The sequence below is a fragment of the Acanthaster planci genome, linkage group LG07 (genome assembly GCF_054643075.1).
Source record: "Acanthaster planci isolate LZ-2023a linkage group LG07, COTS_SCS, whole genome shotgun sequence".
Classification (NCBI taxonomy): Eukaryota; Metazoa; Echinodermata; class Asteroidea; order Valvatida; family Acanthasteridae; genus Acanthaster; species Acanthaster planci.
In genome coordinates, this window is record NC_141783.1 from 6,714,019 (window position 1) to 6,729,211 (window position 15,193).

At 42.2% G+C, this 15,193-nt stretch overlaps 1 protein-coding gene across 7 annotated transcripts in view; it reads right to left on the minus strand.

Moving 5' to 3' along the window:
• The window catches only part of LOC110978549 (uncharacterized), a 58,207-nt gene that overhangs the window by 21,538 nt on the left and 21,476 nt on the right, over positions 1–15,193 (minus strand). For 5 of the 7 annotated variants that reach the window (XM_087138822.1, XM_087138825.1, XM_022233634.2 and 2 more), the window contains 15 exons: positions 14,963–15,076; positions 14,093–14,206; positions 11,992–12,105; positions 11,276–11,389; positions 10,075–10,188; positions 9,284–9,397; positions 8,093–8,206; positions 7,027–7,149; positions 5,908–6,021; positions 5,211–5,324; positions 3,915–4,028; positions 3,088–3,315; positions 1,486–1,599; positions 752–865; positions 59–172 (listed from right to left, as the gene is read on the minus strand). In XM_087138822.1, coding sequence (XP_086994948.1) covers positions 59–172; positions 752–865; positions 1,486–1,599; positions 3,088–3,315; positions 3,915–4,028; positions 5,211–5,324; positions 5,908–6,021; positions 7,027–7,149; positions 8,093–8,206; positions 9,284–9,397; positions 10,075–10,188; positions 11,276–11,389; positions 11,992–12,105; positions 14,093–14,206; positions 14,963–15,076 — 1,833 coding nt within the window. The remainder of the gene's footprint in view (positions 1–58; positions 173–751; positions 866–1,485; positions 1,600–3,087; positions 3,316–3,914; positions 4,029–5,210; positions 5,325–5,907; positions 6,022–7,026; positions 7,150–8,092; positions 8,207–9,283; positions 9,398–10,074; positions 10,189–11,275; positions 11,390–11,991; positions 12,106–14,092; positions 14,207–14,962; positions 15,077–15,193) is intronic. The other 2 variants (XM_087138827.1, XM_087138826.1) reach the window with 1 other exon arrangement.

Consider the following 15,193-nt stretch of genomic DNA (forward strand, 5'->3'; position numbering starts at 1 on the left):
CGATTGGGGGTGCACTTCAGCTCGGGGCGGATTTAACAATCCCCGCCGACCCACTTACTTGTCTCACAGTTGACGCCAGTCCACTTGACGGCACAGTTGCATGTGTACCTGTTGACACTGTCTACGCAGGAGCCACCATTCTGACAAGGGAAACTCAAGCACTCATTGATATCTGCAGAATGTTGCACAGAAAGGGAAACCGTGCACTTATTCTCAATTTCTGAAGTCTAGCACATAACATTTTGGGTTTGTAAGGATTTCATATGCAATGACTGGACTAGCTGTTAGAGGCAAAGGCATTTTGAATAGGTTACTTTTCTGGCAACAAATATGTAAGTCTTTCAATTTACATCCACATAGACCTTTGGTGCTACCTATCGGTAACACATGATTTTCAAACCTGAATTTAACATTCTTAGGAGTCTTCCATTTTCATCTCCTTTCTAGTAAACTTTCTGTACAATTCTTACACACAGTGAAGAACATTAACTCAGACCAAAGTGGTCCACCAAGTGTTTGAATAGACAACAGGCCTCAATGTACATGTTTAACATCTCTTCCCCGCTATCCCTTTTTCATTGCTTATGCGCAGTAAAACACCAACACGAACACATTTTGATAAAGAGGCTCTTGCAGATAATGTCATTGTTAATTAACCGTTATCAATATTGCACTGGCAAAAGACGTATTGGTGACGTGGTATTCTGTGAGTCATTTCTATGGATACAATAGAGCTTAGCTTGTTCCTCACTTGTTTCACAGAAGGTTCCGGTGAAACCTGGATGGCAGTTACAGGTCACGGTATTGATGCCATCCACGCATACCCCTCCATTCAAACAGGGTGTCGTTAGGCAATCATTAATGTCTGAAAAGAACAGAGGATGAATTGTCAGAACTCTTCACCTTTAAAATCATGCCAAGGCCGTATGCAAATAAACAGAAGTGCAGGCATCAATTCATAGGCAGAATTTTTCGGATGTGTCAATAAAGACATCTTGGGGAACATGAATTTTACCTACGCATGAGAACTGTTCACCGATGAAAAGAGCTACCATTCCTTTGAGCATCTGACAGAATTTTTTTTTCTTAAAACAGAAAGTATCCTTCTTGGCTACTGGAACATTAATTGAAAAAGATGCAAGCATGTTGGCCTGAAGGTGCAAACCTTGCTGGATTTGAAACAAAGACACCATGTTATCATGTAGGTCAAATGATTAAATACTTATGTGCACTTGTCCAATCAGGCTACAAGGGTGGAAAAAGCAACCAATGGAAAACCTGAATCCCTCAGGGTGTGGCCTGCCTTTATGCATATTGACATTCATAGAACTCATATTATAAATTTTGTAAACAAAGAAAATACTTGCTCAGCATAGATAGGGTTACTGGCCAAAATTTCACACGTTATTTTTCTCTCAACTGGTTCCCAGCTGTTTTTGCTGTAAGCACATTTAGCAATGTGGACTGGTCTGTAGTCTGACTTACTCTCATTGCAATTTCTGCCAGTGTAGCCAGGCAGGCAAGCACACAGGTAGTCTGCCTGAAGGTCAATGCAGGTGCCTCCATTGGCACAGGGACTCAGTGCACACTCATCAGTCGCTGGAGGAGGGGAGGAAATCGTCAACAGGAAGATCGTTAAGACAAAGCACATCTTGAAAGGTTAATGGTGTTCACAAGATGTGTCTTCTGGTTGGTATGCTTCACTATCGGTGATTAGCGTAGGATGAAACTATTCTGGATGCTTGTTGACATACTAAAGAGGTACTATTCGTTTTCTCAATGTAAAGGCTAAAATTTCAACACAACATAAAGGCTAAAATTTCAACACAACAAAAAGGCTAAAATTTCAACACAACATAAAGGCTACAATTTCAACACAACATAAAGGCTACAATTTCAACATGCGAACTTAATTACCGCTTTCATGCAGACCAACATACATGTACACATGACAATCTGACAACGGAACAGACTTTGAAGCATTGACTTTTGAAAAAGAGAAAAAGGCATGATTCCCGAAATAATTTGCAGACAAACTGGACTTACACTTGACTAACAGCAAATTTCATATTCTGTATGTCTGTGGTTCAATTATTGTTTGTAGTCAGGGTTAGTCAGGATGTTTCACCATCACAGGCATTTAACCTCTGATTTTTGAAAGAACACAGTGCATTGTGCCATGAAGCTATAATCCGTACTATGATTCTCGAACTCGTTCGGTTGAAAAAGAGACACAAGGTATCACGAATGCTGAATGTAAAACATGGCCATGTTTACAATCAACCAGATGTTTAAAACACCTGTCTTCAAATCCTTGTCCTGCCTGGTACCCACCATATTTTGATCATGCTCAAACATTTTATCCATGTGATAAATCCTCAAAAGCAACCATTTGTATAAGTATAGCTCTGCTACTAAACTGGAATTGGAGCTGCATGTACTATGGGTGTGACAAGTCTTTTGTAAGTTGGCAGCGGTCAAATTCTTTCCTCATACAATACGCAGTGAAACAGAAACACAGTAAAGACTCAAGTGGTATCACGAGACAGGCCATCGGCTAATGAGAATGAATGGTTTTTGTCAAGAGTTTCCTCCCAGGGTTTACAACAAGCAGGTTGCTGGAAAACACACAATAAAACACTGCAACACAAAGTAGGGAGGGCAGGCCGCAGCAGACAGGAGAAACATTGCAAGTGCAAACAAAAATCTGTGGAATCCAGAAATGCAACGTGGACAAGCCGTGCACGGTGACAATACTTACACACTGTGCGGTAAAAAAGTAGCAGATGGGGGAACAAAAATGGAAGAGTTTTCTTTGTTTAATAACAACTTTGATGTTTAATTAGAACTCGAAATAAAATTTAAAGGATTTCATCGAATACAATTTGGCCACAACGATGGGTACTCCCTTGTATGCTGGATACTAATTCTATCATATTCTGAACACTTGGGGCTGCAATGCAACTCTACAGATTGAGCCACTGATCCCCCCCTCACACTACCACATGGTCTTGTGTCTGGTCTTGTGATGGTTTCAACTGAATCACTATGCAATATGGCCCCAGACTCTGTGGTACTGTAACTCACCGATGCCGCAGTCGTCCCCGATCCAGCCGGGCGGGCAGGTGCAACGGTAGTAGGTGTAGAAATTGAGGCAGGTGCCCTGGTTGCGGCAGGGGTCGTTATGGCAGGCGTCCAGCTCTGTCTCGCACCTTTGCCCTGTGTACTGCTGAGGGCAAGTGCAGGTGTAGCGATTGACCAGGTCGGTGCAGAAGCCACCGTTCAGGCACGGCCCGCTGGCGCACTCATCTGTATCTGAGTAACGATTAATAAGATAAGATTAATGCAGCAGAATGGCACTATACATGTTATGTCTACACAGTGGGTTCATCATAGCATTGTTCCACTGTACAGAGTCTGTTTTCATGCCAACACCCTCATATATACTGAACTCAATTCTAGACGATTTAGGGACTCATTAATTTTTGCCGAATTGACAAAATAGTTGTTTTACATTTGAGAAATACTTTGTTGTGAATCCAATTCAAGACCTAAATATGGTTGACCATAACCTCATCATCCATCTGGTTTAATGCCGCCTTTCTTCTAGACATTCAAAGAATGAGTCACTTGGGTAATTAACAGCAAAATGTAGCATGGTGAAGGTCCTTTGAGAAATTCAATATGCATGAGTTGGCCCAATCAGGGTGGCCACAAAACATCTCACATTGAGTAACGAGTAACCATGAAATCAGGGGCTTTGTTCCAGGATGAGCTTGACAATTCAAACTGTAGACCTGGCTCATGTGCCACTGGTTTATGGCAGAGTGTCAGATTTGGGAGAAATCAGAAAGAATCGTGGCAAATACTCGCCAGGATATTCTGTTCAAAAAGGCTGCAGAGTTGGAACTTACTGACTTGGCAGTTGCTACCCTCCCAGCCAGACACACAAGTGCAGGAGTAGGCACCCCTTAGGTTATTACAAGTACCGCCGTTCTGACACGGATTGCCAATGCACTCATCAGTGTCTGTAGGAGTGAGGGAAAAGGGAGACCAATAAATACTATGAATAACAACCCAAGGCATGTAATGCAAAGGAGGGCACGCTTCCTTCACTGACTTTCAGAAGCCACTAGGAGATTTGATAGGATTGAGGAAGGCAGGCAGCTGGCAACTGTTACTTGACATGTGACTGGCTCTAAGTAAAAAAAGGCCCCTGGGCTTATGTGTGACAAATTGATTTTACGTGATGCCCACGGATAGAGAGGCATTTAATAAGGATTAAATCTGTGTATTTTTGACCTCTGTTGCAGATTCTATTCCTGAGATACAGTAAAATTTTGAATTGATCTCTGGCAGATGTACGGCATGGTCTGTATACATACAGACATACCTTTTTTGCATAGTGAGTCACACATAAGCTTGATGCCCCTTGATTTTTCTGCATAGTTTTTTGGGATTTGGAGATCTCTAGGATAGTTCATAAAAAAGGCCACGGTAGTTTGGTGTGTCATCACCAGACCTTGGAAGTTTCCAAACCAGTGTTTTCTGAGTAGCCACTTCACATATACTATCCGGTTCGTAAGTGACTTTGTCACAAAGGAAGATGCGCCATGATTTGCAGTCCCCCACTGGACGATCAATGAAGTTGGACATTAACTTCCGGTTCCATAGTTCCATGTAAATGGCGATCAATGCATGTAACTCTATGTGCAGTGCATGTGCAGTGGGCGTGGTTTAAACTGAAGTGACGTCACACTTATGAACCGGATAGACTACATGTATATATGTAGATGCAGAATTACTCTGCAGTGGCAACTTGCATAATGCTGTTGGAGCAGACTCCCCCGATCCCCTGACTTGGGCGTTCATATGTCCGATCTTTTTCACTTGGCAGGCATGTAAAAGACATTCACTGTATAAAGTGCATCTGTCCATTTTCAGTTTAGTCCACCACAGGGTTTTGTTACAATCACTCGCTGCTTGCGTGCGCCGTGCATACCGATGGGAAAAGTTGGTAATTTTGGCGGACCTCTCAGAAAAGCGATTATTTCCTGATTTTTACATGACTGGCATCAATATGATTCCGAGACTTTCCTGGAAAAACTCCTCAAGGCTCAGAGTGGTGAAAGAAACGCACTGCAACAATATTTCCGCTCTCTAAAGCTCCTTAAGGGTTGACAGCACTGCAAACGTTACCGTGCACATACCATTCTGGCAGTTGCTACCCTGGAAGCCTGGTAGACAGCTGCAAGTGTAATAGCTGATACGATTAACACACGTGCCTCCATTGACGCAGGGTGCGTTGAGGCACGGGTTGTCCTCTGCAACAACCAAAACAAAAAGATGGGATGTCAGTATTTCTGACTACAGACTAATCCAATTAGACACCTAACTGCAGTGGCACCGCACTCACACGCACATTCTTCAGCTTGATGCGTGCGTGCATTTGGCAAATCACGACACCCTTTTTTTCGAAGAGGCATGTAATGGGCGCGTACCACCTGTCCATGAGTGTTGTGCCACCTCAGTAATGGCTTCTAATTCTGGTGGTCGAATTACACTATAGGGCCAAGTTGTTCACTGAGACTTTGGTTGGACTCCAGTCACATTTTTTTAATAAGACTTGCAGAAAAAGAAACAAAAAATTCTGATTTATTATGTGCAAAACTAAAGTTTGTTTCCATGACACCAAGGTTTTATCATCAGAAATCTTTAAATGGAAAAAAATAGTGAATACACGGCAGAGATTTTTTGAAAAGCATTACACAAAACCTGTTGAAATACAGTGATGTGTTAAACAGAACTTTAGTCTTGACAAAAATAAAGACCGGAGACTTGCTTTCGTTAAAAAACTGACTCGCTACTTTGTGAAAGGATATGGGGAAATTCTGGAAGGACACATACGGAGTTGGCAGTTGTTTCCAGAGTAGCCAGGTGCGCAGGTACAGCTGTAGCCATTGACCAGGTTGCTGCAAGCGCCGTTATTCAGACAGGGATTGCTGGAACACTCATTGATATCTGCAGTAACATAAGTTAAAAACTTCAGGCACCGTGCAGTTTTCCAGGTAAAGGCATTACAAACAGTTCCCACCATATTTGGTTTGGAGAGAGAATTTTCGTCAAGATGGCACCTTCAGTCACACAAGCTGGTCAAAGGAGGGTGAAATTGACACAAAAGTTGCTCAGTCGGTATGTCTGAATCTCACACACACTGTATCAAGGTTCCATGTACAGGTGTCGGTCTTCAGCTGGTATACCCCATGAGTGTATCAACAAACAAGTGTGACTGTCTAGTATACAAAATTCCTGTATTCACAATTATACATCTTTGGGAAAGGTTGTAAAACATGTCTCCACAAAATAAAAGTTTACAAAATGTGCCACTGATCCTTACAGCACCACAATGTTACACACATTGAATGCTGTGGATTTCAAGACATACAGTGCAATGGTGCATTACAGCAGAACACTGGTAGATTCCCCAGTCCATGGGTGAGTATAATAGCCAAAATGCCAAACATGATTATCATATGAAAATCTCAAGGAACAAAAACAAATAAAAGCAAGAAAAATAGAGAAAAGCAGCTAATAATTGTAGAGAGAGATTCACAAAGAAAATCAAGGTATTCAACCGCAACTTTTTCAAAAGCTTTAGTTATTTACAATGCCAATAAAATACGTGTGGGTTTCTCTAACTCGCTTGTTGTAGAAAACTTGACGGCTTTTATCTTGAAGAACACGTCATTTTGTCTGCCACAAATTTACAGAATTCTAGAAAGCACATCTAAAGAGCAGATAGATGTCCAATTGAAAAATACTTTTCACTTGAATGCTAAAGGGGGATTATATGACATTTTATCAATGATATGAACTTACAGCACTCAATGGAGCACAAGGATGGTCATCGATAAGCATCATCTTTTTTCCAACATACTGTGCAGGGATTTTTTCTCTTTCATATCAAGATGGCCAACACGTGAATTAAGACCAATGGTGTTTGGCCATGCATTACACTTCCCTCACCTTGTTCACAGTTAATGCCGGTGTATCCAGGCGCACAGACGCATTGGTAAGAGTTGAACAAGTTGACACAGGTACCTCCATTTCTGCAAGGATTGCCTGTTGGCGGGCTGCACTCGTTGGTATCTGGAAAGGTGAAGATAACGGCAAGAAACGTAGCGATTGAGCTCTGCACAAAATGAATACATCTGGTAATAAATTTTATTGGTCTCTGACGGTCACATTTCCATGCTGAAGAAACAAATGTGATGCCATTCACTGACGTCCTGACCTCAGGGTTAAAGTTTTTAAGATGGGCCACACAATGACTACAGGTGTTTTTCTTTAATACCCAATCTTATTGGCTGGTGTGGAAGCCATGTTGGATTCTTGCTAGTACCCAAAAGGCTGCCAGAATTTTCTGGTCAGGCCCACATCCAACAAACAACAGTTTAGGTGAATGCAGTGCTGCTATTGAGTCCAGTCACAAGTCCCTTCACAAGGCCAGGCACAAATCCCTTCACAGGGCCAGTCACAAGTCCCTTCACAAGGCCAGTCACAAGTCCTTTCACAGGGCCAGTCACCAGTCCATTCACAAGGCCAGTCACAAGTCTCTCATGAGTCCAGTCACAAGTCCCTTCACAAGGCCAGTCACAAGTCCCTTCACAAGGCCAGTCACAAGTCCCTTCACAGGGCCAGTCACAAGTCCCTTCACAGGGCCAGTCACAAGTCCCTTCACAAGGCCAGTCATAAGTAACAGGGTGAACAGTGACAAAGGAATACTTTTTGTCACAATTCATTTGAATAGCTTGTGAATTGGCTTAGGACTGAATGACTTGTGATGGACTCCACTACAGCGCTGGGCCAATGCGAGGCCCTTAAAGCCATAAAGACAGATTTTCCTGGGAAGGTACATGTTATGTCACATGAGAAAAATGGCACCTCTTCAGAGCTACAGTACAAAGAGTGTGTCACTGGTTTTGGCAACACAGTTGTCAGTATCAAAGGCTAATGACAGGAAGATTCCTTGCAAAAAAGGCACAGGGAATGAAGCAGAGTTACAGTCCAGATGCAGAAAATGTCAACTTACCGACATTACAAAGCTCCCCCTCCCAGCCTGACAGACAGCTGCAGCGAAACCGGTTGACGCCGTTGACGCAAGTCCCATTATTGAAACAAGGCTCACTTGCACACTCATTGATATCTGGACGATAAAGGAGACAAGAAAGAGATGGCAATGTCAAATCTATAAACAGCTGAGAAAACAATGCATGTAACCATTTGAAAGAGGATTAACAGATCCTATGTGAGTCTCAGACCGGCGAAACAAAGTAAGAAACAGATATAGAGTACCGATGTGTGACGTCTCTCGATGTTGCCAATGGTAACTGGAAGTCTATGTGATGAACAACCACAGGACTTAATCCTACTCCACAGAGCTTTTTTGTGACCTGCTCCAGGAAAAGGTGATATAAGTCGCACCATGCATTTACGAGCAATGACCCGCTCAACATTGGATTCAAAAATTCTTTTTTCCTGACAAAATCATTGAATACACTAATTCCTTTAATAGTCCTTGTGCGAATTTTGAAGGTGGTCATAACACAAGAACATGTTGGTTGTTAAGTATTAAATGCCTACAACCCACATCAGAGCCAGATATTTCAAAGCCTGTTTTCTTGGTTTTGCAATTTCAATTGCCTGGAATTAATGCAAACGTGTCATAACTCCAGAACGGGAAAGGCTATGGAGCTTTATCATACACCAAATGAAAGCTTACAATGTGGGCTTTCCAGTCATGTATATAACTTGATTGATTTTTTTTGCAGCTTATATAACCTATTCCTGGAGCGGATCACATTTAAAGTGAAAATTATTCCATCGTGTAACTGTGTGTTGTGCAGCAGGTCATAAAGTACACGCACAAAAATAAGTACATGTATGGTGTTGCTTCATAGTTTGTAACAGCACACAACTAGAAGGCATGTGATTGTAATTGCATCCCAACAAGGAGGAAATTCCTGACGGAACAAGAGTCATATGGAATGCAGTGTTCATCGAGTTGTAATGGCTCACATGTCAGGCATTCAAATGGCACTATAGAAACCCATGCGAAGTCCAAAGAAAGAACAACCACAGAAGAAAGTAGGTCTCAAATCATTTTCTATCAATTCAGGCAACAGTCTCTTGAGGTGACAAAGTGAGTCCTTGCTTTTGCATGTCTGACCACAGTATTCTGTTAACCTGTGGCCAGGTTTAGCGATCTTTGAGCGAGGCTTACCTATCTCACAGCGGGCTCCAGTCCAGCCACCGGGACACTGACAAGTGAACATATTGATGCCATCCATGCATATGCCATTGTTCAAGCACGGAACACTGTCACACTCGTTGTTGTCTGGGGATTTGAAAAGAAAGAAAAACTAGACATCGGGTTGACTAGAGGGAAACACTGCTTCTCAATTTCAGTCCTTGGTTGAGCCTTCGAGGGAAACTGACATGAAGTCAATGCACAATAAGTATCTTACCTCTGTAAATTTTCAGTGTGAATACCGGTTATGATTTCATACGATGGCACCCAGTTTATCTGATATGTTTGTATGTCCAAGGTGGCCTTAAAACTAACAATGGCAGTAACCAGTACCTGTGTTTTTGCAGGCCCTTGGATAACACTGGGTACACGGTGTTATGAACATACATAACTGTTAGCGTAAGACTTGTTGTTAAAAATGACATCTCCCCAAACAAAAAGCATATCTGTGGAAATTCTTTGATTATGGTACTCGCCGCTACATCTGACACAAAATGGCTAACCGACCCCAGCAAGCTTGGTGGTTCAGAGGTATGCACTCGTAACCAGGAAGGTGTATGTTTGCGTTGTACCAAAGAAGATTTTGTGAATTTTTTCACAAGCTCTTGGACAACAGTGAGTATGAATATGCCTCTGTTAGATCAGGGTGTAAGACCTCCAGGGAAATTAAGCTGCTCCTTTGTTGGCCGGGATATCAGGCTGCTAAGGATTAACAAAAATATTTGTGAACTTTAAACTTGGGAGGGAAAAAGATGATGGCTTACTTATTTCACAGTTGAGACCGCTGTAGCCAGGTATACAGCTACATTCGTAGGAGAGATGGTCATCTCGACATGTACCACCATTCTGGCAAGGTGAGGATTCGCAGTCGTCCACAGCTTCAGGGACAAAAAGAGAAGTGACACTTTGATAAATGCTGACATTGGGGATATACCTTGCACATTACACTTGATTTGTACCAAAGATCGTGTAGCGCCGAAGGCGCAAGATGGATAACTCTGCCAAAAAGATGTAATTACCACGAGCGCCATTTGAGCAAGCGATACGCCTGCGTAGTTTACCGTCATGCTTTGGCGCAGGCTCACCAGGTGCACGTGCCTGCCGCGGCGCCTGTGCCTGTGCATTAATGTGCATTGCGCAGATGTATTGCTTGCTCAAATGGCGCCTATGCGATTACAACGTTTTACGTGTATTCGCGGTGAAGTTCTCCACCTTGCACTGCTACGCGGCGCTATACGATCTTTGATTTGTACCAAGTAGGCCCTGCACACTTCTTTAGCCATACAGGTGCTTGAAGAACGGGATTAAAAAAATAATAAACACATAAAAACCAATCGTAGAGCATCTTTTATCATGCTATTTCAGAAATACCAGCAATTCCACAAGAAAATAAGTTGGAGAAAATATTTGCTACAACTGGACACAAAGCATAACATTAACACAGAACACAACATCTCTGGGCCAGAATTATTAACCATCTGGGGTGACAAAATACATACCAAGGATCTTGGTACCTGGTATTTTTGGTCAGGTGTCCAATATCTTGGTATGCACCACAGCCGTAGCTGAGACATCTGAATGGAATGCATTGCACTATGGCATGATGCAAAGTATGTTCTAATAGAAGTCGCCAGACGGTAGCAAAATCCATTTCCCATGAGTCTGGCTCATATGTCCAGCTTCTGTTTGTCCACACCCCCCCCCATACAGTGGATGTACACATGCAGGGCACCCATGTATGGATACCAGTCACTAATGTACTGTAGTCAGGGCCATCACAAGACCACACACAAGACTAGTCACAAGAAACAGGGTGCTTTTGTTTGGCAGCTGATTCGAATAGCTTGTGACGACTTGCATTATAGATCATGTGCTGGTCTCCACAGCAATGGCCCTGTGAGATCTTATGATGATCTGAAGGACATCTCCACTAAACACGGGTACCAGGACACGGTCTCAACTTACACAGTTGACAGAGGCTGCCCTCCCAGCCTGGTTTACAGACACAGGAGAAGGAGTTGACCCCATCCACACACACACCCAGATTCTGACACGGATTGCTGGAACACTCCTGCACATCTGCAAGTATTCAAAAGAAAAGTTTGTTAACCTCTTATGGATGTATTATTTCACAACAAACCAGCTAAAGGGGGCTGTTTTATTTGAGGCAAAACCATGACAGTTTTAAAGCAACAATACCGTTGCAAATGCTGACCTGTGAGACTCAGTTGCAAAAGATCTGTACGACATTTCTTCTGGCAGCTCCATATTTTGCAACACTCCAAGGCCCTAACACAGACCAATGTTTGCTACAACCCAGGCCATGTGCAGTGGCAAAATGAATGGCAGTTTTGACAATTTAACTTGATCCTTTCCTGACACAAAATAGTGTTGTAGGTTTGCTTGTCCTCCAACATGAACTTGTTTAAAGATTGGAACAGGTGCTTCTCGAAGATAGCCCAACCTTCAGTCAGTAAAATACACTGACGCTGAACTCCACTTCATGCTTTGCATATAACTGCACAGTTTTGAGGCCACTGGTAACGGGCAGCAGGCGAGGGAAAGAAAGTAAGAGTTGAATCCGTCTTCTCAACCCCAAAAAGATCAAAGTTGGCGAGACACAAACCCTGTAGTATAACTTCCCTCTTACAATGTGTCTGAGAAAAAAAACAACAACTTACTGAGTTCGCAACGCAGCCCTGCAAAGCCAGCGGGGCAGGAGCAGGCGTACCCGTTGACGATGTCCGTGCACTGACCGTTGTTGACACAAGGCACGCTGGCACATTCATTGATATCTGGCAAAAGAATGAAGGATTACTTTACAAACAGTATTATTTGGTCAGTGTGTGGCTTGATGAGGGCGCCATAAACATTACATCCGCCACTGGAAGATTGAGCAAGTACTTCAAATGTTACAACAGCAGTTTTCCATGGTGCTATGGAATATTGGCGGAGGTCACAATAATGCAATTCTGTACGATGTGTCAATATGTGTGAATACATAAGCCATCGAAAGCAAACCACAAAGTTTATTTTCAATGGCTCCTTCAGGTGAACATACCTTCAAAGTATACTTTAGTAATGTTTTGTTCCAATCTAAACAGTTTGTCTTTTGTCCAAGTTTATTTGTGGCCAAGTATCCCAGTCCATTTTTTTGTATAGTAAAGCTGGATCTCACAGATCACAACTGCCAATACATCACAGAATTGTTACACCCCATGTAAAGCTACCCTTGTCACTCATGCCTGTATGCATGAATTTCCATAACAAACATGTTAATGGCTACCAGGATTGAAAGTAGGCTTTTGAATTTCCATCTGTTAGGTTGGCAATGTGAAACTTTCCTTGCTTTTCATCTGCGAGGACAGGCAAAAATCAAATCCTTCCCTGGAGCACAATGAAATGCACCGATACTTTTCAGCCCAAGCGTTACTGAGTGCCTTTTCCCAACAGCCATTTGAAAAAATCAATCAACAAACCAAAAAAAGTTAAAACGGCACGGTCAATCTATTATTCAACACTGGCAAGGCCACCACCATGACAGACAAGAATGAAAGGACCAACCAAACAGCAGCAGTGTGAAGCTGCTCAGATACATGTAAAAGTGATGTCAGTGAGTTAGTGCATGGTTCACAGAATAATAAATGCATGTATTGGTTCAAGTTGCATGGTCCATCCATCACATGACAAGAGAATTTGGAAAAACTGTAAGCATTCGTCAGCTGTAAGATATCACATGCGGAAAACCTGATTGCTGTGAGAAAGTCAGTAGGTTAGTTATCCAATGCATCCCATAAATGAGCAAAAAACCGGGTTTCTTTAAAAGCTATATGACATTCCAAAACAGAAAAAGATCAATAATCGTGTGCAAGCATATTCCAAAAAAAAAATAGCACACACAGATTGAGACACGAATATATGCTACCCTTAACACCCACAAAGCACCCTGCCTCACTGACAAACGAACCAAGCCATACTGTTCAACAGTGTGGTAGTCAAGTACTTTCCTAGTACCATCTTCTCTGCCAAATAGTTAACTACTTAGGAGGGAACAAAGCTGAAGTACATCGGCATTTGATGGTACATGCACAAAAGTAAGATTACAAAGTAAAATGATGACTTTAGACTATCACTGTTTGATAAAAATTAAATTTTTGGGATGAGAGTACTCGAGAGTTCTCCATAAAACTTAAATTTTACAAAACTGGGAGTGTCTGAAGTTTTACAATTAGTTTGTAATCTTATTTTTGTGCATTTACCATCAAATGCCTACGTACTCCAACTTTATTCCCTCTGATCCTGTTCATTTTCTGGCAGAGAACCTTGGTACTCAAAAAGAACTCCACATCGACACTGCTGATCAAGCAAACCAACAAGGATTGGTCTTTTTAACATCAACGAACATGTGACGTCTCAGTCATTTTCTTTGCAGTGTTGAGATTGATAGCGACAGAGTGGAGTCAATTAAAGCCCTTGGGATCAAGTTCACATAATTTGTCTGTTTGTGTAATTTTTTGTTTTGTATTTCCAGGTTACTACTGATGCAGTCGTGACATCTTTCTTCCATAGCAAGAAGGGGAGATCTGTGTTCATGCTACGAAGATGGAATCTGAGTAGGTTAGTAAAAAGTCTCACTAAGATCTAGTTGAAGTAAGCAAGATATGCGTTAAGCTCAGATGGTTTCACGCAATGAGACCCGGCAAGTTCAATGGTGAAGGAAAGCCTAGATGTTTCAGTGAGTGAAATGATGGGTCGATAGAGTCATGCACAATATTTCTTTACCCTCCTCGCATAAAGTTCCCTGGTATCCGGCAGCACACTGGCAAATGAAGGCATTGGTGATGTCGACGCAGGTCGCGCCATTCTGACATGGCAGACTTATGCATTCATTGATATCTGCAGGGGGGAGGTTGTAAGGGGGGGCAGTTTGCAGACATATTAACCCTAGAGGTTCTGTTTAGGCATAAAATTCATCTTTTCAGAGACAAGTCAGTGTTTAACTTAATAAAATTCGTGAATTGCCAGCTCCTCATAGAAAACATTAAGAAACCAATGGAGATTTTCAATTCAAGTGCATATCACAAACTGTGTTGAAATTAGGCAAGATTGGACTTTGTGAGCAATATTCCTCCATATGCACATCACATCTGCCAAATTTGTGCATTTTATTTAGTTTTGAGTGTACCAGCTTTGCAAAAAAGGAAACCCATGGAGGAAAACAGACCTATTTATATGCACACCCAAACAGCCATCCTAAAAGGCACAGTATTTCAAAATGTCCATACTGTTTGTGCACAAATACAAACAGAAAGCAGGCTCCACCCACTTACTGGTGGGTTGTCACTCTAGCAAGTCAACACAGCTCTATGGTTCTGCATTTAAGTTTGGCGCTATATTTATACCATTTGGAACAATTACAGACATGCGACTTATATTCAGTCTACATGGCACTCAATTAGTTTGACCTATTTCTCATACAAGTTATTTACAAAATGGTACAATGCCTGAAAATCAAATCACGTCACAAGTTTTCTATTATTTTCTGCATCTGTAAAATGTATACAAATGAATCCGAAATATTTCATCTGTACGAACACGTGGAAAGCCAGGGAGTGAGTGTTAGTTATCAGTGAGAAGACTTGATGCATTTACTCATTTCGCAGGTGACGCCAGAGTAGCCCGGGATGCAGCGACAGAAAAAGGCGTTGATGCGGTCTTCACAGGAGCTGCCCGACTGACATGGGCTGCTGGCACACTCGTCAATCTCTGAAGAAAGTGCAATGCAACAATTGCGGGGTCACATCAAATGTTGTGTCCTGGATACCAGCATTTCATTGGTCTAAAACAGTCCCGCGGCAAGTACATAACAAATCACATGTCACA